This window comes from Macaca thibetana, chromosome 16, assembly GCF_024542745.1.
Source record: "Macaca thibetana thibetana isolate TM-01 chromosome 16, ASM2454274v1, whole genome shotgun sequence".
Classification (NCBI taxonomy): domain Eukaryota; kingdom Metazoa; phylum Chordata; class Mammalia; order Primates; family Cercopithecidae; genus Macaca; species Macaca thibetana.
Window position 1 is genome coordinate 46,909,253 of NC_065593.1, and position 27,181 is coordinate 46,936,433.

Below are 27,181 nucleotides of genomic sequence, written 5' to 3' on the forward strand. Positions count from 1 at the left end.
CTTCTTTGTTTCCCCGTTTTAATCCAGGTACTATAATGTATGGCGGTGCACACCAAGTACTCCAAGCTACTTGGAAGGCTGAGGGCAGGAGGATTGTTTGAACCCAGGAGATGGAGGCTACTATAATGTTCTGTTCACTTAATTTCTTCCATGGTGTCATCTCTTTTCCTATGAATGCAAGATCCATTTTTACCCTCCTCCCTATTGCCTTGTACCCAGGTCCACAACTACAGTTCTTTTCCCAGGAATAGCCCTTTTTCTATTTGCTTTTTCAAAGATTCTAGCAGTTTTGCATTGTTCCTAAGGTCTTAAGGAAACCCAAGCAAAGTGGCAAGAATGGAGCACATTGAGGAAAAGATTTAGGGTCCCTGGGAGCCAAGACTGTGCTATAAAAATGTTCTAGAAAATGCTATTGAAGCACAGAAGAGGGAGTATTTGGGGGAATCAAAGATTCAAAGAGGATGTGACATTTGAATTGAAGGAGCACTCCCAGTTCGGCAGCTGGAAGTAGAGAGAGGAAGTTCCAAACAGGAAAAACAAAATACACAGAGACCTTGCAGTGTAAAGTGCATGGCATGTTCCATAGGACAGAGTCTGTTCCTTATTATTGCTGGAGTACTGGGAGGTGACAAAGTTGGGAGAAAATGAAACTTGAAGGTAGGAAGAGACCAAGCACTTAAAAGTTTTTGTATGCTGGAGAGTTTGAGTTTCATCCTGTAGGTAATAAAAAACCATTACAGGACTTAAGCAGGAATGTGACATGATCTGTGTTTTAGAAAGATGACTTCTGCCCACAGTTTGGTGAACCAGTTAAAAAGTGATTCCAAACCCAGAAAAGGCTCTTTTCTTTTTATTTCCTTTTCTCTGTGTTCTTATCACAGTCCAGTGGCCCAGTGGCATAGTAAATAAACAGATCTGAAAATGACATTTCATCATTCATTTTTAAAGATAGGCTCTCAAGTGATGCATGTATAATGGTGATCTGACTCAGGGGGAATACATCGATCTTGCAAGGTTTGTAAAAAGACAATTTGGCATTTTAAAATCCTCTTCTCCTTTTTAGAATCATGAGGCCATTTGAAGGACTGCTGCCTTAATTTGTATCAGAATTCCCACTTTGCTCTGTTGCCACTTACTGTGGCTTAGCTGCTAAAGAGACTTCAGGTCTTTTGTGGTTCTATATTAAGGATGGATTCTTAGGATAAAAACGAAGCTGAGGATGTTGGGTTACGGGTATGTGTTATTGATAAAATCAAAAGACACATATGCTTAACCCACTACTACAGAACACTCATGGTTTTGAAGGAACACAATTTGTTTTCAAGTAAATAAAGCACTGTGGGAATTCATGATGCCACAATTATGATAGTACATTAGATTCATTTCATCACTATAGGCTGTAGTATATATAGGATAAGCTATAAGTTATTTTTGATTGACTTTTCCCTATAAGAAAGCGTATCAGAATGCAGTGAATGGTATTGTTATAGAAAAACTTTAAACCCATTCTTATTCTAAAAGTAAATTATTCAAAATCTCTGTCCTTTAACTGATCAAAGTTCACCAATGTTTCATGATTGAGAAGCAATGGATTATTATAGTTAGTCATTCTTTAAGATGAACTCCTGATACCTACCAGAAAGTGTTGATTATTACCATTTATTTAGATGCTATCATTAGTGCATTGAAGTTACCATGCTTGGAGTTAGAAGGGCTTTTTCCTAACACTTTCATTTCTTATAAGTAAAATCCCACTGAAAGTGAAGATGTGGAAGAGAGCATCTTGCAAGACCACAGGTCTCCTAGACAATTAGCATGTGTTGCCCCTTTGTAATAATGAGAGGGTTCTTCATCCTCCATGAATACTCATGGTTTCTGTAAGTTAGCTTGTGGCTTGGCATTACTGAGGGAATACTTTATGAAAAGAAACCCATTTGGATATTTGACTTTAAAATCCTGTTTTGTTTTGTTTTGTTTTGTTTTGTTTTGCTTGTTTGTTTTTTTGTTTGTTTGGAGTTTTGTTCTGTCACCTAGGCTGGTGCACTCTCAGTTCATTGCAACCTCTGCCTCCTAGGCTCAAGCAACCCTGTCTCAGGCTTCCAAGTACCTGGGACTACAGGCACATACCACCATGCCTCACTAATTTTTGTATTTTTAGTAGAGACTGAGTTTCGCCATGTTGGCCAGGTTGGTCTCAAACTCCTGGCCTCAAGTGATCTGCCTGCCTCAGCCTCCCGAAGTGCTGGGAAAAATCTTCTTCCTTTTCAAACCCAAACCTCTTCCTTCAAGAGTAAACAAATCATGCCCAAGATTTCTGCAAATTTCTGCATGAGCCCTACACTGGAACAGGGTTTCCTTTTTCTAGATGATCACCCTTGCATCATAAGAGGTCTTACAAACCTTGGTGACCAGGCAGCTTTTTTTTTTTTTTTTTTTGAGTCAGAGTCTCACTCTGTCACCCAGACTGGAGTGCAGTGGTGCGATCTCAGCTCACTGCAACCTCCACCTCCTGGGTTCAAGCAATTCTCCTGCCTCAGCCTCCCAAGTAGCTGGGATTACAGGTGTGTACCACCATGCCCAGCTAATTTTTTGTATTTTTAGTAAAGACAGGGTTTCACCACGCTGGCCAGGGTGGTCTTAAACTCCCGACCTTGTGATCTGCCCACCTCAGCCTCCCAGAATGCTGGGATTACAGGCGTGAGCCACCACACCCAGTCCCAAGCAGCATTTTTTGAGAGTTTCTGGCTGTGTCCTCTTATAGGTACTTTACTCATGTATCCTTTTATTGCATTCTGAGACTTTCTGTTGACCTCTTGGGTTTCACATAGATCTGCCCTAGGAGGCAATTCCAAAGATTAATCAGTTAGTACATTTAAAAGTAAGAGTGCTCACTTTGGCAGCATATATACTAAAATTGGAATGATACAGAGAAGATTAGCATGGCTCCTGAGCAAAGATGACATGCAAATTTGTGAAGCATTCCATGTTTTTGAACTAATGCAGAAACAGAAAACATAATGGCATTTTCTCACTTATAAGTGGGAGCTACACATTGGGTACACATGGACATAAATGCAGCAACAATAGACACTGGGTAAATACATGAGGAGGTGGGGAGGGAAGCAAGGGTTGAAAAACTATTATTGGGTACTGTGCTCACTACCTGGGTGACAGATTCATTCATACTCCAAACCTCAGCATCACACAATATACCTTTGTAACAAACCTACACATGTACCCCCTGATTCTAAAATAAAAGCTGAAAAACATAAAAATAAAACCTGCTCATTTTACTCATAAAAAATAAATAAGAAATATAGATACTTAAATAGTTTTTTGACACCAGGAGATAGAATAACCACACATCACGCCTGTTTCTCCTTCCAAAAAACAGGGTCTCTTTTTGTGGGGGAGTGAGATGGGAAGACCCAATCTTTCCTCATCCACTTCTGTGCATGCCTGAAGCTCAGCGTATTGGAAAGAACATAGGCTATTCCAACTGAGCAACCTTCAGCAAGTCATGTCATTTCATTACACCTCAGTTTCCTCGTCTGTAAAGTGGGGATGATAATAAAACATGCCTCATAGGGATGTTGTGGGACTTAGATGTAAAAATGCTTGATACAATGCTGATGAATTAAAAATTGGTTAGGGTTTTGGGGGGCCATTTTTGTTAAAGCATATTCATTTTAATTATTTTGTTTATTATCTGCTTTTTTTTTCTTAGTACTACTGACCTAGAACCTCAGAGGTTTTTTTGTCTTCAGTGTAACAGGATTTTCTCCACAGATTTCTGTAACCTGGATTCACTGGTGTTTTTAAAAGAACTTCAAAAATTGGAAGGGTAACATGAGTCTATTGAGGTCTCATGAAAGTTGTCTTCTGCGTTGGTTTGCTAACTACAAATGTGTCGTTTCTACCTTTTTCTGGGGTCCTTTAGTCTAGCTCCAGTTGCTCATGTTTTGTTTCCTAGCTTCTTACATCACAGCTTGTTGAAGAACTTGATTAAGTACGTTGTGTTCATTCCCTTCCTTTCATCTGTTGTCCAATTTATTTCTCCATGAACAGTTCCATTCAGTTAGTTTAAAGCCATCTGTTTGAGAGCTTTCTATATCTTTGAAACTTTTAGATGCTAAATCTATTACTAATGGTTTAGAATTTTTCACCTTTCATATGTTGAGCTAAATTCCTTTATAAGTGAAACACAATGCAAGAAAAGTGTGTGGTATAAGTGTAAACTCAAGTGGATATCACATGGAACCACAGAAGTTAAAGAATTATATATGCCTGTTCAAGGGACTAGTCAAGGAATAGTCATGGAAAACAACTTCCTTGTTAGTATCAGAAGATGAGCACTTCCTGCCAGACACTACAAACTATCATTTATTGACTGGTTCCTGAAAATTGAGAAGAAGGCAAAAAAGTAACCCAGAAAAGTAAGAAGCTAAGGAAAAGCAGTAATGAAATTATTAAAGAAGGCCACAGAAATCAAATGCACAAAAGAGAGGTTAATGAACAGATTTGAAATCCACAGTCACCAGACAAGAGAAAACTACCCCCTCCCCAACCTATCTGCAATACCCTCCTCACCTCGGTACATTTGAGGCATTTTAAAGCGTGTGTTTTTGTACATGTCTGCAGATGCACATACACCAGCCATCTGTGACTGCATTGGAATTACAGGTGGAATTTGACCATTCCCAGCCTTCAAATGTTAAATTTTCTCCTATCTCATGCACCCAATCCCTGGGTTTTTTACGTGAGTACTTTAATTAAGGAACCTGTTAAACTTCACCCTATCTGAAATTCACCCCTGGTAGCTATTAATCTCTAGGCTCAAGTTGGTTAGGTCCCTTTTTCAAACAGTTGAAAAGAACTTGAATTAAAAGGAAGAGGGAGGATGGGAGAAGTCCATAATTTAATAGGGGAACGATTTGAACAAAATATGTTTTTTAAAAAATTATTTATTTTCCTTTCAGGATGATTTAGCAAGAGACCAAGCCAACTGCCTATAATGAAAGTTAGTGGGCACCTGGTTTGTTCTGCAGGGGCTGCAGCCTTTTTGCAGTGGAAATTATGTGGCCTCCTATGCTATTAGCCTTGTGCTCTGGTGTTGCCAACTGATTTCTCCAATTCTCTTTTCTCAGTGGGCTAGAACGCAGCTGGTTAAATAGGCCATGACTCACATAAGCTCCCGTGTCTTTTTTATTGACTGCTTTATGGAAATGTGTCACACTCCAAAGGGTCCCCATTGTTGTTGCTGTGCATAGCTGACTAAAGAGTCATGTTTAGCATTGAGAGATGGAATCCTATCCTGTCGTTTTTTATTGCAGAGTTGGATATGGGTGGGATACAAGGGTTTAAAGGAATCTAGATGAAGAGAAAGATATCTGAGAATTTCTTTTATCTTCATCTGCCATGAAAGTTGGGTGGCCATCACTTCTGGGTAACACACTTCTCTGTTGATCTTATCTTTATGGCCCCATATCCTTCAGCTAAGTGAATCTTTTCTTTATACGGGCTGTTCTGAGAGGTTTAGTTAAGTGTAGTGGTAGAGAGAGATTATGACCCTAATGTAATTCTGTTTTGTGCTGATATAATGTAATACACCTTTAGACTTAGCCAAGAGGGCCATTTATTCTCAATAAATCAAAATCATTTTTATTTTTTCATGATGGTAGTGATATCTTTTCTCAGGTGATGAACAAAAAGCTTCTTTTTTTAATTGTATACTTAAATATAAATTGTTTGCCTTAAAATAGCAACCTATACAATTGTTTGCAACTTCTTCCTATTTTTATAATCATCCTCTAAAGCATATTTTACATACTTTCTATTATGCATTAAGTAGCTCTCTGCAGATCTGTTCATTTACCAGTAGGTGTGGATTCAGGCATACAAGATTCCTGCCTCATCACCCCATGGCATGGCTAACACTATGCATCCTCAGGATCACTCCTGCACTGACACTGAAAGAGGAGGTACCTTGCATGCCACTGTGGATTCCCATCTTGGTTGTTTGGATTTGTCAGATAGATCGTGGAGCTAATGAGCTTGAGCTCAGAGTCAACTACATTGAGAACAACTCTGTTATTGGACTCACCACACAGTACCTTGTACATAGAAGACAATTAGTAGAATAGAGACTGATCAAACCTCATTTCCCAATTTTTTTTCCATAGACATTCTAAACTTAGCCTATAATCCCATTTTTTCCCACTGCCCATAGGGAAACCAGTCTAGAGAGTTCCTCAATACAGATTCTGTCTAATGAATAAGAAAGCAACATAGGCTGAGTGCGGTGGCTCACGCCTGTAATCCCAGCACTTTGGGAGGCTGAGGCAGCTGGGTCACCTGAGGTCAGGAGTTCGAGACCAGCCTGACCAACATGGAGAAACCCCATCTCCACTAAAAATACAAAAAATTATTCGGGTGTGGTGGTGCATGCCTGTAATCTCAAATACTCGGGAGGCTGGGGCAAGAGAATCACTTGAACTCGGGAGGTGGAGGTTGCAGTGAGCTGAGATCGCACCGTTGCACTCCAGACTGGGCGACAAGAGTGAGACTCTGTCTCAAAAAAAGAAAGAAAGAAAGAAAGCAACATAACACATCTTACTGACTACACACAAAAACACAGGATATAAAAAACTGTTTCCAGCTATATTCCTTTTCAGAATCTTGTTAGTGAATGACAAAGAGAAAAAATTCAGCAACTCTTTCAGTATACAATTTTAACAAACTGAGTTTGACTCTTGGGGAGAGAAGGTGGTGATGGTGCTGTCCCTTGTCTCCTAGAATTAGTGACTTTGAGTTACATCTCTGCTGCATTATATCTTTGTTTTCTTGGTGGTGGCATTCTTGGGTTTCAGTTGGTGGGGAGAGAAAAGCCTCATGCTGATAATGTACTGAAAGTAAATGAAATTAAATAAGCGAAGCAGTGCTCATCACTACTTCCTCCCCCCTGGGTAATTCAATTCAAGCTCTCTCTCTGATGGCAACTCACAGGGGCTGTCTCTGTCACCCCGCTGGGGCCTGGAGTCTTAACATCTAAATAAAAGTTTCACTCAAGCATTTTTTATGCTCCTGCCAGCAGGATCAGTGAGCTGGTGTGGGCACATTAATGTAATATTCATACTCACAGACTCTCCCTGCACACGAGGCAATGTCTTCCTATTTTCATAATTATAGATGTTCCATAAAATGGCATTTAAATTTGCATTAAAAAAGGAGGTTTGAATTCTAATAGAACGTTTAACATGTCTTTTATGATTCAGACTCTTGGCATCTTTAACAAGGAGCTGTGTCTCTAAGTTTAACAAGACCTTTAGAAAGAAAAGAGAAAAAAAAAAAAAACCTGTGGGAAGAAGAGATGGAAACTCACGGTTTATGGGATCATGTTTTCCTCATCTCCCTATGTCTTTCATTTAATTTTTAGGCCTCCAGGAGCAATTTTTTTTTAAGAGACAGGATCTCGCTCTGTCACCCAGGCTGGAGTGAAGTGGTTCAATCACAGCTCATTACAGCCTTGAACTCCTGGACTCAAGGCTGGAGTGAAGTGGTTCAACCACAGCTCACTGCAGCCTTGAACTCCTGGACTCAAGGGATCCTCCTACCTCGGCCTCCCAAGTAGCTGGGACTACAGGTTTGTGCCACACCTGGCCTCCCCAGGAGCAATTTTTTGACAGCACTTAGAGAGCCTTCTCTTCTATAACTGGTCCTCTCCCCACGCAATGCCTCTCCCTCAGTAGAATCTGCTACTGTTTCCTTGGAGGTTGTTTCCAGAGGGGTAGGAGAAATGAAAGAACCCTAGAAAAATGAACTTTCCTGTGCTGCTGCTCATCTTACACATGCACCCTGAGATGGATTAAAAGGATTTATGGCAACCACATAGTTTGCTAACTGTGAAACACACAAATGAAAGTAGTTCATGAATAAGGAGGTTAACAATAAGGACCAATTGGATAAAAAATCTGGCACATAGACACACTTAAAAACAGAAAAAGAGGCTCTTCTGATCTACCTTTCTATAACTAAGCTTGAAACAGCTTTAAAGTAAAATGTAATTTTGATTGCATTTTAAATTGTCATAGATGTTATTTTAAAACAAAAAGTAGGAAAGGCACTGAGCAAAGTGCCAGCTCATAGCCACCATTGAATAAATGTTACTGTAAGAAATGTTCAAAAAACAATTGTTTGAAAAAAAGTTATTTCAATCATAACTCTCAAGATACTGTATAGGTGGCCCAGTTGATTCATATGTAGTCATGCCTTACTTTGTTTTGTACTTGGTTTGCTTCATAAATTATTTAAGACAATCCAAAAGAGATTTGGGTTCTGGGACTAAAAGGAGTAAATGCTAAAATACCACTAGCCCAATTACCTTCTCTTTCACGTGTCCATGTGAAGAGATCACCAAACAGGCTTTGTGTGAGCAACATGGCTGTTTATTTCACCTGGGTGCCGGCAGGCTGAGTCCGAAAAAGGAGTCAGCAAAGGTGGTGGGATTATCATGAGTTCTTGTAGGTTTAGGGGCATGGGGTGGATCTCACAAAGTACATTCTCAAGGGTGGAGAGAATTACAAAGAAACTTCTTACGGGTGGGGGAGATTATAAAGAACATTGATCAGTTAGGGTGGGGTAGAAACAAATCACAATGGAATGGAATGTCATCAGTTAATCTATTTTCACTTCTGTGGATCTTCAGTTGCTTCAGGCCATCTGGATGTATACATGCAGGTCACTGGGATATGATGGCTTAGCTTGGGCTCAGAGGCCTGACATTCCTGTCTTCTTATATTAATAATAAAAATAAAACAAAATAGTGGTAAAGTGTTGGGGCAGCAAAAATGTTTGGGGGTGGTGTGGAGAGATAATGGGCAATGTTTCTCAGGGCTGCTTCAAGCGGGATCAGGGATTAGAGTGGGAGAGATTAGACTGAAGAAAGATTTTTGGGTAAGGGATAATATTGTGGGGTTGTTAGAAGGAGCATTTGTCATATAGAATTATTGGTGACGGCCTGAGTGTGGTTTTGTATGAATTGAGAAACTAAAGACACAAGGTCCGAATAATGAGAAAAACAGGTATTAAAGGACTAAGAATTGGGAGTACCAGGGACATCCAATTACAGAGTGTCAAAGGGAGTTCAGCATAATTATTTGCTTGGCTGGCGAGTTTTTGGACTCTATCCTTGAGTTTTTTATGTTGTCATATACCAGGCCAGATTGATTTAGGTAAAAACAACATTCTTCGTTTAAAAATATACAGTTATACACCTTCCTTTTGCCTAATTAAGAAATGTAGAGTGTGTTCTTAAAAGAGGCTTTTATTTTTCATTCTTCTTTCATTTTATTTTTTGAGAAGTAAATTCCTTTTTGTCTCTATCCTTTGTCCCTCCCTTCTGTGAAGTAAGTACAAACCCCAGTGGAGGAAGATGGATTAGGATCTTGACTTCTCAATAAATTTGTACCTAACCAGGCTAATTGAAAGCCAAGAATGTTAGCAGCATACGATTAAAGGCTGATGTAAATTTCAGGGTATTGTGAAGCCTTCTACAGTTCTTAGATTCTTTCTCATACTTTTTTGTTTTGTTTTGTTTTGTTTTGAGATGAAGTCTCGCCTTATCACCCATGCTGGAGTGCAATGGCATGATCTCGGCTCACTGCAACCTCTGCCTCCCGCATTCAAGCAATTCTCGTGCCTCAGCCTCCCGAGTAGCTGGGATTACAGGTGTGCGCCACCACGCCCAGCTAATTTTTTTTATCTTTAGTAGAGACGAGGTTTCACCATGTTGGCCAGGCTGGTCTCGAACTCCTGACCTCATGATCTGCCTGCCTCAGCCTCCCGAAGTGCTGGGATTACAGGGTGAGCCACTGGGCCCGGCCTCTTTCCCATACTTTTAAGAAATCAGGATTTGGCAGTTATTGCTAAGTTCAGCTTGCATAGCCCTTCTTGTATGAACTTAAAAAAATTTATGTTCACAGAGGTGGCTGTTTATTAAAAGAAAAAAAAAATTGAGTGTGTGTTTATTGCTCCCTCTTAGGTGACTATGTTTATGGTGGAGTCTATTACTCATTAAAGCTGTCTGTGCTGGTAGTTATTCATTTGACTTTTGATTATCTCAGTGAGGTTTATCCAATTTGGAACTTATATCCATAAAAAAATTCTTAATTTTGGCCAGGCGCAGTGGCTTACATCTGTAATCCCAGCACTTTGGAAGGCCGAGGTGAGCAGATTACGAGGCCAGGAGATTGAGACCATCCTAGCTAACATGGTGAAACTCCATCCCTACTAAAAATACAAAAAAAGAAAAAATTAGCCAGGCATGGTGGCGGGCACCTGTAGTCTCACCTACTCGGGAGGCTAAGGCGGGAGAATGGAATGAACCCGGAAGGTGGAGCTTGCAGTGAGTCAAGATCGCACCACTGCACTCCAGCCTGCGTGACAGAGAGAGACTCTGTCTCAAAAAAAAAAAAAAAAAAAAAAAAAAAATTCTTAATTTTCTGGGGTCCTTTTCCTGCCTATCAGTACATATTTAGGCTACCTCACCTACTACAAATTAATGTATATTTAGATCGTTTTAAGCAATTTTAGCATTAGATATAATTGTAAAGAAAGAAAATTGGCTGGGTGCAGTGGCTCACGTCTGTAATCCCAGCACTTTGGGAGGCTGAGGTGGGCGGATCACTTGGGGTCAGGAGTTCGAGACCAGCCTGGCCAGCATGGTGAAACCTCATCTCTACTAAAAATACAAAAAACATTAGCCAGGTGTAGCGGCGCATGCCTGTAGTCTCAGCTACCTGGGAGGCTGAGACACAAGAATGGCTTGAACCTGGGAGGCAGAGGTTGCAGTGAGCCATGATAGAACCATCACACTCCAGCCTGGGTGACAGAGCAAGACTCTGTCTCAAAAAAAAAAAAAAAGAAAGAAAAAGCAAGAAAATTTACTTTTCCTTCCAATCATATAGAAATCGTTTTATTTTGTACTGTGTTTAAGCAATTGCCCTTGTGTACTCTGTTATTAATGTGAATTATCTAAAGTAGCCTAAATAAATGAAAATTTTGCCAGGTTTCAATAAAGCACTTTGCCATTGGTCCTTTTAGGAATGGAAGACATCGTAAAAGGAGCTCAAGAACTTGATAACATAATCAAGCAAGGATACTTGGAGAAGAAAAGCAAAGGTAATGGTCAGACCCACAGATTTCAGAACATTCCAGGAAGGGAAGGGAAGTGAGGAAAAAGAAAGCTAACATATTGGGTGCCTTCTCTGTGCCCGGTACTGTGCTAGGCAGATACAAGGCAAAAGTAATGCAAAGAAAGGAAAGGAATCTGGTGTTTGTGTGTAGGCTAAAGAGAGATGTCCCAGCCTTGAGTAGACCATAAGCTTCATCAAGATAGGGATGGTTATATCCTGCTCACCTCTCTATCCCCAGTGCCTGGTATGTGACAGGTGCTTAATAAAACTTATTGAATCAATGAATGGTGTTCTTGTCCTTATCTCTCAGTGTGCTCCCACTGGGTAGTTTTTATATCATATGTGAAGCAGCCTACTTTCAAATTTCAGACAAGCCCAACTCTTTTGTTTTTTGTTTTTGTTGTTGTTGTTGTTGTTTGAGACTGAGTCTCACTCTGTAGTGCCGTGGGTGTGATCCTGGCTCACTGCAGCCTCCACCTCCTGGTTCAAGCGATTCTGCTGTCTCAGCCTCCCGAGTAGCTGGGACTACAGGTGTGCACCACTATGCCCAGCTAATTTTTTGTATTTTTAGCAGAGATAGGATTTCATCATGTTGGCCAGGCTGGTCTTAAACTCCTGGCCTCAACTGATCTGCCTGCCTCAGTCTCCCAAAGTGCTGGGATTACAGGCATAAGCCACCACACCCGGCCTTTTTTATTTACTTATTATTTTTTTAAGATGGGATCTCCCTCTATTACCAAGGCTGGAATACAGTAGTACCATCATAGCTCACTGCAGCCTCCAATCCTGGCTCAAGCAATTGCTCCCACTTCAGCCTCTCAAAGAGCTGGGACAACAGGTGCACAACTGTGCCTGGATATTTTATTATTTTTTATGGAGACAAGGCCTCACTTTGTTGCCTAGGCTACTCTCAAACTCCTGGCTTTAAGCATACCTTCCATCTCAGCCTCCCAAAGTGCTGGGATTACAGACCTGAGCCACCACTTCTGCCTTCAAACCCAACTCTTGACCTTTAACTCATTTAATTAGAATAGGTACCACTAGAGTTGGCATCTCAGGTTTAACACTCAACAGGCAAATTGGCTCAGCAAAAAAAAAAAAAAAAAAAAAAAAAAAAAAAAAAAGCTCTTTCATGGCCATGGCCTGGAGAATCATTTTTCTTTGTCAAAGGCAACACATAAAGATATAATGGAGAATTTGAAAATGTACAAGATGAGATAAGAACCCAAAAGATATAAAGGACGCTAGATAAAAAGACAGCTGTGGGGCACAGAGCAGGCACCCCTGTTTAGAACTTGGACCTTTAACTGAGCTAGTCCCCCGGACCCTGAATCAATATGGGATAACCTGTGGGAGTGAAAAGGAGGGTTTTACAGTCCATTAACCTGGGAAATAAAACAATAACACACTGGACTGTATGTTGTTGGATTTTACAGACTCTTCAGTGATGGTAGTTACCTGAATTTATGTCCCCTACTGCTGTTCTGTTTAGATCATAGTTTCTTTGGATCGGAGTGGCAGAAGCGATGGTGTGTTGTCAGCAGAGGTCTCTTCTACTACTATGCTAATGAGAAGAGTAAGTGTTCTTCATTTACACAGCAGCATCTCACTCCTGGATGCAAACACTTCGTAAATTCTCAAGCACTTAGATCTCAAGATAGCAGTCCTTAACTAATACCCATAAAGGGACATGCTTAGGAAAGAAATAGGCATGGGCAAATAATACCTTGCCCATCACCGAAAAAGCAGAACCCAATTTAGAAATTATTTCACATTTAAACACTAAGAGTGTGGTCAGCACATCAAAGGGTTATCTTTTATTATGATTAGCAATACATTATCAAAGTTGAATGTTTTGATTTAAAAAATAAAAATAAAAAGAACTTCAAACTCTTTACAGGTATCAATACCATAGCTAAAATATTGAAATAAATTAATTCTGAGAAAGACTTAAAGAACTTAAACAATGGCCCAGAAATTGAACCCCCTAAGGGCATGCTCCCAGCTTTATCCTAATGACTACTAGGAAGTAAGTAGTCCAGTGAACATTCCTATAGCCATAGAATATTGAGACCCAAATGGTTGCTGTACCCAAGGCACGCCCTTCAGCCAGATGACAGCAGCAGTGAAGTGTTGACTCAGGCCAGAGATAGTTTCTTAATGAGCCACCACTGACTTAATCAAGTCAACACTCATGAGCTAACCCTAGAAGACCTCCCATCCATGTTTAACGTAATTGATTGATTTATGAAAAGGAATAGAGGATATAAGCACAATAGGAGGCAATTACAAATAAATACAATCTAAAAATTATTACTATAGATGAATGCAAACTTTCGAATAGGGGATACACTTCTACAGAGTTGGACTGCCCCAGGAGTAATTCTAAGAAACAAGAGGGAGACAAAGTTTAAAAAACATCAATTCTTGGCTGGGCGCGGTGGCTCACGCCTGTAATCCCAGCACTTTGGGAGGCTGAGGTGGGCGGATCACAAGGTCAGGAGATGGAGACCATCCTGGCTAACACAGTGAAACCCCGTCTCTACTAAAAATGCAAAACATTAGCCAGGCGTGGTGATGAGCGCCTGTAGTCCCAGCTACTCAGGAGGCGTGAACCCGGGAGGCGGAGGTTGCGCTGAGATCGCGCCACTGCACTGCAGCCTGGGTGACAGAGCAAGACTCTGTCTCAAAAAAAAAAGCATCAATTCTTGTTGGGGCTTTCTTGTGCTGTGCACCTTCGAACAGAGGCCAGCGATACAGATTGAGTAGAGCCTTTTTTTTCCTTGCAGTCATTTTCTGTTTCTCGTTTCTTATTCCTTCCTCAAACTTAGTCCTCTCCCAGTGCCTGGATATCCAATGTAGGGAATAATCAGACACCCACCCAGTTGCCTTTGTACTTCCTGCACCTGCAGTACTAAGGTAGTAGAAAGAACTACAGCCTCGGGCCAGGCGCAGTGGCTCACGTCTGTAATCCCAGCACTTTGGGTGGCCAAGGCAGGCAGATCATGAGGTCAGGAGTTCAAGACCAACCTGGCCAACACAGTGAAACCCCGTCTCTACTACTAAAAATACAAAAATTAGCCAGGCATGGTGGCAGGTTCCTGTAGGCTGAGACAGGAGAATCGCTTGAACCCAGGAGGTGGAGGTTGTGGTGAGCCGAGATCACGCCACTGCACTCCACCCTGGGCAACAGAACGAGACTCTTTCTTAAAACACTGAATCTTTGCTAAGTTACTTGAAATCCTTAAGATTTGCCCTTGGGCTTGGTAGCAATTGCCTCATGCTGCCTCCCTGCCTGCAGTAGTTATCACAGACCTTTGCCTACCTTTCACCATCCTACATCCCTCAGAACCTTTCCCATCTAGGGGCAAAGGCTAAAGCCCTGTTTGGAAAGGATAACAGCATAGTTTGTAAACTGAGCTACAAGTCCCATGTGTCCTTCCAACCCCCAACCCGCTCTCAAACCCAGCAACCACAATTTCTCCTCTAAATTATAGGCATACAACCCAGCCAGTTGTTCTTTTCTTATTTTAAACCTTCAAACTAATATGCCATTTGTCACTGTAAATATGTTCATCATTTCTTTTGCATTTAAATAAGTGGTTGGCATATCTAGATATAAAACCAGGTGTGTCACATCTGTTCATTCAGAATCTTCCATACTCACAGTGAGAAAGGAGGGGGGACAGTAAGAGCAAGAGACTCAGAGGCTTTTATTGACCATTTTGCCATCAGGGTGAAATAAAATCTGGTGACCAAAGAAACAACAAAACATTTTAGTGGCCGGTTAGAACAAGGAGAGATACTTTAACAAAAAAGATTCTGGTGTCAAAAAGCACTGTTCCATGGCTCCCTTCTCGCCAGTTACTTCTTATTGTGCCCATGACATTTTCCTAGTAAGAATAGTGTTTGTGTATTTCTTTTAGCTCAACCAGGTGAGGACAGAGTCTTTTTTCTTCTTCTTTCTTTTTTAATATTGTCAGCACACTGCCATCCTTCTCATCATTATCATCATCAAAAAGCATTTATTAAGCAATTCATTTCACATGATATAGAGCTCAAAGCATCCCAGACACTGTGGTTCCTGTTCTCTATGTGTTCTGCCTGAACCACACAATGAGAACAAAAAATTCTTGAGAGCCACCTCCTCTTTTTCTGTTTCTAACACTTTTTTTTGGTAGTGACAAGCAGAAGTCTCTCTTCACTTAGGGTCCTTTTCCTTTTGTCTCCTTCCTCGTCATCTAATAATACTCAACATTATTCTGCTACTTCTCAGGTTGACCTCTTACAAGGAGGATAAATACTGAGTTTTAATCATTCTCCCTCTAGCATAAATTCCCACCTGACCAGCAGGGAAGGGGGAGAGAAGTTTAGCCCAAATGCTACATAGGGCATGGGAGGCAATTCTGGGACCTTATAATGCCCCCCTGTGCTGCTATCCCTCCCCTCAAATGTGAGCTCTGCTGGCCCTGATAATAATGTTTCAGCTCTATAATAGCCTTCAAGAGCCTCACATTTACAGCCACACTCTCCCTGCTGTAATAATTCCTTCTTTCTGTTATTATAGATCTCTTAACATTCTAATAAATTCTCTGTCTCTGTTGTACTCTTTTGGCAAAATAACCTTTCACGTTGCATTTCCCTAGCTTGGCAGTGATATCTGCCTTACTGTCGCAGTAGCCTCTTCTTAAGCTTCTCTAATAACCTTTCCTTGACTATTGTGGTTCCTCAGGGATGTAACAGCTGTTTCTGTGCTTTTATTTTACATACCAGAGAAGATGCCTTCCCTTGGCAGTTGCATCTCTCTAGGGATACAGGGAGCTTTCCTGTCTTGCAGGCAAGCAGCCCAAAGGGACCTTCCTCATTAAGGGCTACAGTGTTCGGATGGCCCCCCACCTGCGAAGAGATTCCAAGAAAGAATCCTGCTTTGAACTGACCTCCCAGGATAGGCGCAGCTATGAGGTAGGACGCACCGAGGAGATGGTGATCCTTGTTGGTGTTGCAGTTTCCTTTCGTGTTGCATGTGAGCCATGGTTGCTATGCTGGGTTCCAGCCTTTCTTTGTTACCTGCTCATTTCATACCAACTAAGACCCTATTTCTTGACATGTCTTCACATTTGCTATGCCACACCCTCCCCTCTGTTGCCACTCTCATCCTAGATACAGACTTTGCTTGGCTTCCATCCTTCATTCCTCCCCTTCTCAATTTCAATTCATAGGTGAGATGCTTGTCAGTTGCAGCACACAATCCAATTCCTTACTTATAGTCTCTGATTTTATGGTTTAAATTCCCATTCTCTTTATTTTTCAACTGATTTTCTTCACTTCCTCCCATAAAACCCAAAAAAGGAAGATCTAACTGTAGAGTGAAAAAAAAATTATTTTCCCATGTTCATCTTGCTATCCAAAATAATCTTCCTGTATGTAGATGCTTTGCATATCTCTGGAAGGATTTCTAAGGTATTGGTGACAATAGTTAGTAATAATAATAATTGAAGGACTAGAGGACCTGGTTGGGGCATGAAAGATTTATTCCTTACTATGCTCAGTTTGAATCTTTACCTCATTATAAAATTAATTTGTTTCATTTTATTTTTGCCATCTTCATCCTGAATGACCAATAAAATTTAAAAATTTCTGACTGTGGAAATATAGTGATTTTCACCAAAAATGTATGTTTGCATGTGTGTGTGTATTGTTTTCTGCTCTTTGGTAATGTTTATCTTATTACAATTTTATTAAAGCAATTTAGAAAAACTTTAGCTTATGAAAAAGGAAAACACCATACTAAGAGTAAATTAACCACTTAAATAACACTTTCAGTCTTCAGACTTTTCTCAGCATTCTTCTTTTTATTTCTACAGTATCTTAACTCTTATTTTGTTAAAGGACCTAGGTCTTCATTATGTAATTTCCAGAAATTTTTAAAAATTTGAATTAAACTTTTTTATAGAGTCCTTTATGAATATATATAAAATAGATCTATGCACTGAATATGTTCCTAGTTATTTTTATTATTATATTCTGATAGTAACACATCCAGATAAAAGTTTATGTAACAAGTCTAAACCAGTATTTCTAGAAATGTTTTTATAGAAATTTGTTTTTAAGAAATCAAGAATAACAATGTCTATTAATAAGTATTATGCAGGAATCCAGTTTCTTTGTGTAGCAGATATCTTTACCTTACCTTAATGGTCAGATAATTAAAATATTTTTCAGGGACAATTATTTCAAGTTGATTCATTTAAAATAAAAAACTTACTAAGGGCTGATGCTTGACTGGCCTATTTTGTAAATCAGAATGTATTTACTTCTTTTCTTTGGCCTATTGAATCCAAATCATTACCATGGTCCATGGATTCTTCTTCTACAATATCCTTCGGCTCTTTCCCTTCTTCTTTATTCCCACAGCTATCACAATGGTTAAGTTCCTGTCACTTCATCCAGAGGACCAGTTGGTCTTCTATCTCCAGAGTTCTCTATTCCAATCCTTCCTACTCACAGCTATTGAAAGAATCCCCCACTCCCTTTGCTAGAGCTGATAGTGGCTTCCCGTTGCCTACATTTTAACTCTGAGCTCCTAGTACTCAGAGCCCTTTTACCAACTCTTCTCTGACCCTCAACTCTCCAACTTCATCTGTTATTGTTCTCCAGTCAAACTGATCTGCCAGCCTTCCCCATAAGTCATGTTCTCATTCCTGTTCTTTTGCACATGGGCCTCCCTACCTAAAATGTCCAACTCTGTCCACCAGTTTCCACCAACTCTTCTTTAAAATCCAACCAAAAGGGTATTATTTTAGCAAGCCACTCTGACCCACTCTAGGCAACAATAGGTGCTCCCAGTCTCCTCTTGATATCCAGTTGTTACCAAATGTGCCTCCTTTGTAGTGTTCCCGTTTCGTGTGTGGGGGTTGGTTTGCTTTTTTTTCTTGTAAACTTTTCTCAAATAAATGCCTGATGAAGGAATAGATAATCAAATGAAAGAATGCACATGGACATGAATGTCTGGACTCAAAAAGCTGTCATCTCTGGATATGCAAAATTGCACAAGGAAAAAATCAGTTTGAGTGAAATATTTGGTCTTCTTTCTGTATGTTAATCAGGCAGAGAATCCTGAGCTTTAAACTTGACTCTGAAACTCAGTGGTTCCTCCCCCTTAGACATCCCTGTCAAGATTCATGGAAATTTTAGTGACAGTGATAAATTAATTCACTGATTTTTCTGTAGTTTACAGCTACTAGTCCAGCAGAAGCCAGAGACTGGGTGGATCAAATAAGTTTCTTGTTAAAAGGTAAGTGTCACTGTTACAGAAATAATACCTGAGTTCATTTGCAGTTGAAGTTATGTTGCATAAATATAATCTATAGACTTCAGTATGTATTTTTTCTGCCCTTTCTCACCTCTGCCTTTCCTACCACATTCCCCATATTACAACAACAGACAGTACTATGTGTGAATGAGAAGGTAAAGATGGTATCAACCTTGGGAGGACCTCTGGTATCATAGCTCATCCACCTACCTACAGGCAAGTCTGTAATATTCAAAATCACTAGACAAGAAGATTCTAAAAATCAGCTCAGCCCAATTCAGTGTCTCCTAACCCCGTATATTCTGGAAAGGAAATTCATAATATCCAACTTAAAGTCATCTAGTTGCAATTGAGGTTCAAAATCTTCTTATTTTAGTCTTAGGAGGAAGTAGAAATCTAAACCAATCTAGATGGTCTTCAGAGACATTGGACATTAAAAACAAATTGCTATTTCCCACGCCGCAATAAGATGTTCCTTGCTTTGGGGTGGGAAGAGTCCTGCCTGAAGATGGTAAATGACTGCTCTTAGAGTACCCTCTGCTGGCCAGCCTGTAGGCAAAGCAGAAACGGTGGCCAGGGAAGCCTTATCTGGGAGTGGCCTGTCAGGTAGAAGAAGCCAACCTTGAGTGAGTCACTTGGTATTAGATAATCCTTACCTACCATCATGGCAGGACCCTACCTCTGTTCTGCAGAAAGGCAGAAACACCGACTTTATACATGGCCCAAGACCTAGAAAGACACACGTCAACCTAAAAATGCCAAGCCTTTTCATCTCAGTGTTTTATTCTGCTATAAGATTTTATTGTGGATAAAAAGAAGGAAGCACCAGAGCTTTAATTACAAGAATTGCCTGTTTTACTCAGTTATGCCTTTGCTATCACAAAAACAAACTATTGCATCTACCAACAGCGTCACGTATAATAGACTGGAACTAGGCAAACATGAACATTGATGGCAAGACTACAGGGTACACTCTCATCTAGGTGCCTTGGATTTATGCGTGTAATATACCCCTAAGTGTGTAAACCTCAATAAAACTCAAAGCAGCTTTATTGAGCTGTACCCTGTGGTACTTTCAGAATCCCACATTGAAGAAATTATTCATTCCATTTTATTTTAAAACAAACAAAATAATAACATATGGTTTAAGCCACAAATGTGTTTTTGATCTTTTCCTCTTATGTGGTGGCACCAAAATTCAGATGAAAATTGTTGCAAAATCTTTATTAAAAGCCTAATCAAGCCAAACAGTTTTATTGCATTTTGAAATGAACGTTGGACGTCTCTCCATCCTTTCCTTCCCCAGAGTAGGCTGACTGCAATCGCCCATCCTACAGAGGGCCCTCAGCAGGGTTTCAGAGAGCACTTTGTAGTACACATCAGAGAATGAACATACCCAGTTCCCCATTAAAATAAAAAACCAATCTCCCTCTCCTGCCCTGGTGCTCCCCAGTGCTGTAATGGCTCAACACTTTCTATGCAGTGACCCACTTTAAGGTCAGCTAGACTGTGCAGTTGCAAAAGGACATGGTAACTGCATTGTTCAGCCATTCTATTTGGTGTTGTATTACTGTTATATTTTTCCATACCCCATTTCTTTTTCTCTTCCACTGTTGCCCATTTTTTTCTCTGCAAACAAATTTGTCTGAAATTCTGCAGTGAAATCACTGGGGATATGAGCTTCTGACAGCTCCAACACCCTACAGAGGCCACCTTAGTTCCCATGGCCTGAGCACCCTGGAGGACTGCAAGCCTTCACTCACCCTTCCAGTTTTCTACTTGATGAGCTGTGCGCAGCACACTGGCTTTTCCTCTTCTGGCCTATTTTCTTCCATTCGCCTCCTGTTCTCATTCACACACCCATACTTTTCAGGCTGCTTCACCCTGATCAAGTTTTATTGCAAGGAAGGATTTATGCTGATGGTTTAAACCTGATGCAGTGCTATTCCGGCCTTTTCTGTAGATTTCCTGCCACCAAAGCCCACATTAGATATAATAGCATTTAACCTGGTGTTTCATTTTCTTTTGACATATTTTACTCTCATCCCTCCTCCTCCTTCTCCCTCTTTCCTTTCCTGTCTTATTATTTTCTTTTTCTCTGTTTCTTGATTCATTCTCATCTTTGCCCTGGCAGATCTGAGCTCCTTAACCATTCCATATGAAGAGGACGAGGAGGAAGAAGAAAAAGAAGAGACATATGATGATATTGATGGTTTTGACTCCCCAAGTTCTGGTTCCCAGTGCAGACCCACTATCTTGCCTGGGAGTGTGGGGATAAAAGAGCCTACAGAGGAGAAAGAAGAAGAAGATATTTATGAAGTCTTGCCAGGTGAGAAATTTTGTCCTCTGATTATCTTCCGCTAGTTTCGGAAACTCATGACCTGGAGGAAGAATAATAACTTTGAAAATTCCAAAATAAGCCAAATAGAACCTTCATCCTCTGAAGGAGATAATGTGGGAAGCTTTATGAGATTGTAGGAAAGCGGGTAATGAGGCTCTGCCTTGCCATGGGAGCAAGAAGAATTTGATCAGAGAGTGTCTTCTATCCATGCCATGTGAAGTAACTTATTACATGTGTCCACCAGGTTAAAGAGTCAAGAATACTTACATTGGTTTTTATTGGTTTATTGTGAGCTTTGGGATGAGTCATCAAAATTCTCTAGTTTCAACTTTTTGGTGTGTAGTTGTAAGAATAAGGAAAATTGCTTCAAAATTATGAAGGATTTCAAAACTCTGAAATATGTAAATGCTGACAAATCTTTTAGTAATACCTTGATAGACCAAACCTTGATAGTAAACCTTGATAGAGAACAACTCATTATTACCTAGTTCAGATATACCATGAGTTAAATCACATCTCTTAAAAATAACCCTAACATGTTTTATCTGCTCATCATTACAGCAGGTCTGCTTTATATATTTCCTTTCTTCCAAAGGCATGAAAACTAGCATCTCAAAAAATGTATAGTCATCACTGCTTCTGCATAGCCATGTCTGGTGGGGATAACAGCAGCTGGTGAACGGTGCAGAGCTCAGTGGGGGTCAGACGGTGGAGAACCAAAGCCTGAGCCTTTTAATTGTGAAGTAGTTAGACCACAGGAACACTAATCTTCAAGTCCATTCAGAAAGATCATTCCTATGGAAATTTGCCAGGAGTTCAGTGCTCTGCGGAGAAATTCAAGTTAAGCTTAAATTTATAGCAATTTAGATCCCAGATGAACCCAGATGAACCTCAATCCCAGATGAACCTAAGAACTAAGGTGAATCTAACACTCAGGTCCCTGAAGACAGGGCTGGTTGCTGAAAGCATAATCAGTAAGCAACTTGCATTTCAAGGCTTCCTAAGAAGAGCATCCAACCCTCACCACACTACATTCATCTCTTCCTGGGGAGGAAACTACATCATTGCTTCCTGAGTCAAGGGGCAGGACCGTGGCCATATGTCCCTGCCCTGCTGAGGACTTCACCCACCCACCAAGGAGAGCCTGCTTCTTCTCCTAGCACTTCCAGCCTCTGCCAGTCCTGACTTCTCCAGCCTTTTTGTTGTGTTTTATTATGCAAATGATATCTTGGTTGAGGTCGAGCCATTTCTTGTGTCTTGTGTCTGACGTTAAAAAAAATGATAATTTCCTCAGCAAGTCATCGTCGTTAATGAAGTTTTACAAAAACAGATACAACCAAAGGAAAATAAAATTTCACAGGTGATAAATTTTTCCAATTTCCCTGGCAGAATTCGATAGGATTGTTAAATTAAGAGTGAAGGTGTCTGTTAGAAAGCAACGAGCAGTGATGGGTAATTTTATAGAGTGGAAAATTGAATCAAATTGCTACATTAAAACACAGCTCCTCTGAGAATCTTCCCTTTCACAGTTGGCTCCATTGCAACAGCAGGGTGCAGAAATGGATCTAATTCACAATACTCTCTAAAAGGAGATGCACTCCCCAACTTGGCCAGAATCTTCTTAGTGAGCTCACATTCTGCTCACTCCTGCCCAGGCTTGGGGAAATATCCGCGTGACACTCCACTTTGGGTTACAACTGTGGAAGAGTGCTCTGGGAAAACCTCAGTGAACTTTCTGGGGTGGAAAGAAAGGGCCTTTTTCTGCACCATGTTTCGTTTTCAAAGGAGCCAGGAAGGAGGGGGCTGATGCTCAGAGACACAGAGCAAAGGAGAATAAAAAGAGGTCTCAAAAAATAAGATGAGTTTGGGACTGTCACCTTACCCCAGGAGTGGGCAGTGAAGGTATGATTGGCTTCCTAATGACCATCTTTCTCCTGCCTCCTAAACTCCTCCCCTTGGCCAGTGCAGCACCGCCCAGAGTATCAGGGCATTTTTCCAAAATTCCCACCAGCTGGTATGTTGGAGTGGCCCCAAGGGCATGAAGACTGGTCTGTGGGTGCATTTAACCTCTATCCACAACAGCTGCCCATCGGAAGTGAGGAAGGCCACACAGTAGGAAATCCAGGATCTCTTTCTGCAGATTAGGGAAACAACAGCTAAATTGCACCCAGTTTCCAAAGGACAACACTGTACCCAAGCAACAGGTTCTTTCCCATAAGCCTCTGTCCATCACAGTTCCTAGAGACAGAGTTGGAGGTGGGATATATTGGCATTTAATTATGATATGAATATTTCAGCCGCAAGTTTCCATCACCCAGTTTCCTGTCCACTCCACTCAGCTGTTGCTTCTGAACTTGCTATTTGAATTTTGCGTAGTGCCACACCTGGAGAAATTGAGAAGGGAATGTGAGGGGGCCTAACACTGTCTCCCTTCTGCTGCCCTCTCATAAGACCACCTACCAAGCAGCGGCACATGAGACAGCAATGGTATCCTAGGCACAGATACTGACCCTAAATCAGGATGGATTTGCTCTGCCACCTGCTAACTGTGAGACCTTGAGCAAGTTACTTGCCCTCTCTCTGTCTGATTATATTACCTGTAAAACAGGGAAAACAATAGTAGCTGTCTCAGAGGGATGTGGTGAGGAGTCTAAAACTGACATGTGTAAAGTTCTTAGCACAGAGCCCTGGCAAACAATGGCATACAGTGAGTACTCAGTAAATGCTGGCTGTTATTAATGTGATGGTGTTTAAACAGGAAGTGTTACCTCCTTGAAGAACTGGGGATGGTTAGGTCCCCACCCTCTCGAACCAGACCCAAGACAGTCCCGTTGGTTATTTCCAGCTATGTGTATGGAGCAGGTGAAATTGAAAATCCTGAGCAGATGGAATGTGAAGTGCACCTTCTGCTCAGGCCCATTTTTACTGCAAGGCCAGGTGCTGGGTGGAGGGACAGCCTACAGTACCGTTGGATTGTGCTAACATTGCATACCCCTCAAGAGTCAAATGACGTGGGCCTCTAACATTTGTTTCATTATAACAGGTAAAAGTGCTTTGTGGAGGATATTTAACATTGACGGTTCTGCTAATCCTCCCTTTTGGGATGGGTCCCACACAAGCCCTCACTGTCTCTATAGGGAAAGCCATGTAAGTGAGACCTTCCTTCCAGAGTATAATTTAGATGGGCTTCCTAATAGGGAGAAAAGTGTATGTAACGCATACCAAGTCAATAAAAAATGTTTTTTTGTAATCAAAATAATGTATGGGTCATCACATTAAACTCACTCCATCACATTAATCATGGGATAATTAGCATTTGCTACATGGCTAGCACTCTTCTCCCCATGAGGGAAAACCAGAGCACTCAAGGTTTTCAGCCAGGCCACAAAAACGTTAGTCCTGGAAAATATGGTTTCAAGGTTGGTATCTGGTGGGATTTCTGAACATCCGTGTTGAGCATTTGCGGGCCCTTGATTTTTTTAGGATCTCATTTGCAGTAGATTAAACTGCAGGGAACCACCACAAAGAAATGCTAAAGCAATATGTAGAAAATGGGAGGCTTTTCTGAGCCCTCTCTCACCACCACCACCACCCCCGAAGTTATTTTACAGGCCAGCATAGGCCCAGCTCCATGATTCAAGATTCCATAAAAGGACAACTTTTATCAGGTTTCTCTTTGTCTGGAGTCTCAAGGCTGGGATCCAGCAAGACGTCTGAGACCATTGAAGTGCTGTAACTGGGGCCTTGTAGCAGCTGCAATGGCAACAGAATCCGGCTGTGTTCTCTAGAGAGATTTCAGAAGAGCAAATGGAAAGAGAGATGAAGAGCCCTCTTTGGGAATTTCTGTGCACATTCCAATGCTGCCCACACTGCCCCAGGGTGTTGTTATAGACCTAGAAACCATATTGCTTTAAAAGAAAGCGTATAACTGAGTTTTTAAAATTTTGAGTCAAATGGAAACAAACATTCTGTGGAATTATTTTTCCCCCTGTACTGTTGTTCAGACCCACAGGAAGGGGGAACAGTGAAGATAAGAAGTCTAAGGAAATGAAACAAAATGGAGACCAAAAATACAAAGTTTATGAAGAAAGAGCATCAGGGAAGAGTCAACACTATCATCAGGCCTCCTCTGAACTTCTGGCCTTTTCTCTCTCTTACTCCCATGCCCACTGAGCCCAAGTCACACAGTGCTGCTTGGTCAGCACCAAAACTAGAATCATGTTGTTTCTTCTACCTAGACCATCCCCCTGATTTCAGCCTGTGAAATCGTACACATTCTGCTCAAATATGTCTCCTCAGTGACACCTTCCCAGATACTCAACTGGAATTAAGCTTTGTTTTAGCCCTCACCAGTGATTTGTATTCAGGTCTTTCTCCCCAATTAGTAGATGCTTAGGTATTATTTGTGAAGTTAAATTCAGTGCATTTCAAGTGTTGCAGATAGCACAAATTGAGTTTAATATCTTATACATCAAGCCCATATCACTGAAATATGATGCAAGTATTTTGAGGTAACAGTTAAGATAACCAAATACACAACAGATAATTAAATGTGTTATTAGCATCTTGCTTGTATTTTCCATGTAGTCTGACGAGGTGCTATACATCCGTGGATTTATAACATACCTGTGCATGCCAGGGAGCAGTTTATTTCTAGTTTTCTGCATGTCCCCTTTGCACCTTGAGTCTATCTGTATTTCTGTTGCATCTGTCACCAAAGCGCCTTGACATCTGGTTGCGCATTGACACAGTTGGCATTTTTTGAAGCTTCTGTCACTTTCTTTGTTTGGGGAAGTAAGTGATTTCTCCTCTTTCTGATTTAGTAATTTTTTCCTAATGTTATTCTTTCTGATATCAGTGTAGCCGATGTCAGAGGAATGTCAGAGCAGCACTTCAAAAAAGAGCCAGGTGTCATGAGAAGCTGCTGGCTCCTCTCTGTCCCTCTGAGGTGGATTCAGTGTCCTATTCCTCTCAACCTCTCATTAGTGTCCCTGACATTGTGCCAAGAATGTTGATTGAAATCGACTCTCCGGATACTGATGCTCATTTGTGATGCCCTGTGGTTCTCTTACATGTTCGCACAGTTAACAGAATCTTCTTCAACTGTTTTCCCAATTGAGATGAGATATTTGGGGATCAAATAGAGCATTTAATGTGATAAGTGGACAGTAATCTTTAGAGGTTAATTTGTTTAAAACCTATGTAAGGTTGGGGTCCCATATGCCCTGTTAGGAGCAAGGACCATTATAATCCATTACTGTTTAAAGTTGAGCTAGCACATAAATTTTAATTCACTCTTAAATGAAGATATATTTCAGTAGATATAATGCTGAAATGCCTAATAATATTCTTATAAAGAAATTCAACAAGCTCTTTAGCCTAAAAAATATTTTTTCAAAATAGTCTCTTAAAATTAAAGTGTCACATTACAGATTAATAAAAATGAAAACTTTAGCTACTTAACCCACCCCTTTTTGTGAGCAACAAGACTTTTTTTCTGTTGCCATATAATAGTTGTCTTTGACTCTGGAGTTGGAAAGACACCTGTTCAGTCTCATGGAAAGATCTGAGATAACATGTATGCCTGTTTGTATTGTGCCCTCTGAACCTAGGGAGGTGTCTAGGGGTGTAATTTTCACAACCAGCTGTGAATGGTGCTTTCCTTCACTATGCAATAGTGCCCCCTACCCAATCTTCCAAAGACCCCAGAGGCATAGCACCAAGCCCATCAATGGGAAGTCTTCTTGATTTGAGCCTACTTTCAGCCACCTGGGAAGGACAGTGTTAGATAAAACAGATGTGGGGATTGGAGCTTCCCCATTTACATCCATCATCGTAGAGCTTAGTAATGGCGGTGAATGATATAAAAGCTCTATAGCCAATGTTTTTTTTTCTTTCTAGTTGATTCCAAAAGTGCGGTGGAAATCAAGAGTATCTGGTCTGGAACTGAACTGCATAGAACACATTTCTATTGTTCCATCTTTGTATTATGACTAGATTAAGTGCTGTTGCCCGAAAGAATAAAGGAATCAAGTTTTAGTTTTCATTTTTATCATTGCAAATACATTTACATTCTCCTATTTTACAAATGCAAAGAGCAGGCAGGCCACTTTCAATAATTTATTTTAAAATCAATGCTAATGAGGTTATGTCTCGTCAGTAGCCGAGTTTTACAATAAAGTCTGATTTATTTAGAAAAGATCTTTGGTGAAGCTTCCCATCTAATGGCGGTGGGAAGGAGGTGGAGTAGCAGCACTGTGACCCTCCAACTTCGGATCCAATTTGTAATTCACAGTGGAGATCTGACCCAATTTACATTGATTAGAATTGGGAGGA

The 27,181-nt window shown here is 40.7% G+C and overlaps 2 protein-coding genes and 1 non-coding gene across 9 annotated transcripts in view; all 3 read left to right on the forward strand.

The window, feature by feature from the left end:
* SKAP1 (src kinase associated phosphoprotein 1) overlaps positions 1-27,181 on the forward strand; it is a 330,610-nt gene that overhangs the window by 261,825 nt on the left and 41,604 nt on the right. For all 7 annotated transcript variants that reach the window (XM_050762808.1, XM_050762809.1, XM_050762802.1 and 4 more), the window contains 5 exons: positions 11,101-11,178; positions 12,685-12,768; positions 16,030-16,154; positions 18,423-18,486; positions 20,639-20,833. In XM_050762808.1, the coding sequence (XP_050618765.1) occupies positions 11,101-11,178; positions 12,685-12,768; positions 16,030-16,154; positions 18,423-18,486; positions 20,639-20,833 (546 nt within the window). The remainder of the gene's footprint in view (positions 1-11,100; positions 11,179-12,684; positions 12,769-16,029; positions 16,155-18,422; positions 18,487-20,638; positions 20,834-27,181) is intronic.
* The window catches only part of CBX1 (chromobox 1), a 181,622-nt gene that overhangs the window by 44,271 nt on the left and 110,170 nt on the right, over positions 1-27,181 (forward strand). The gene's annotated exons all lie outside the window — the stretch shown is intronic.
* LOC126940107 (U6 spliceosomal RNA) lies at positions 2,885-2,991 on the forward strand. The gene has a single exon (XR_007720618.1). It is a non-coding gene; the product is annotated as a U6 spliceosomal RNA (small nuclear RNA).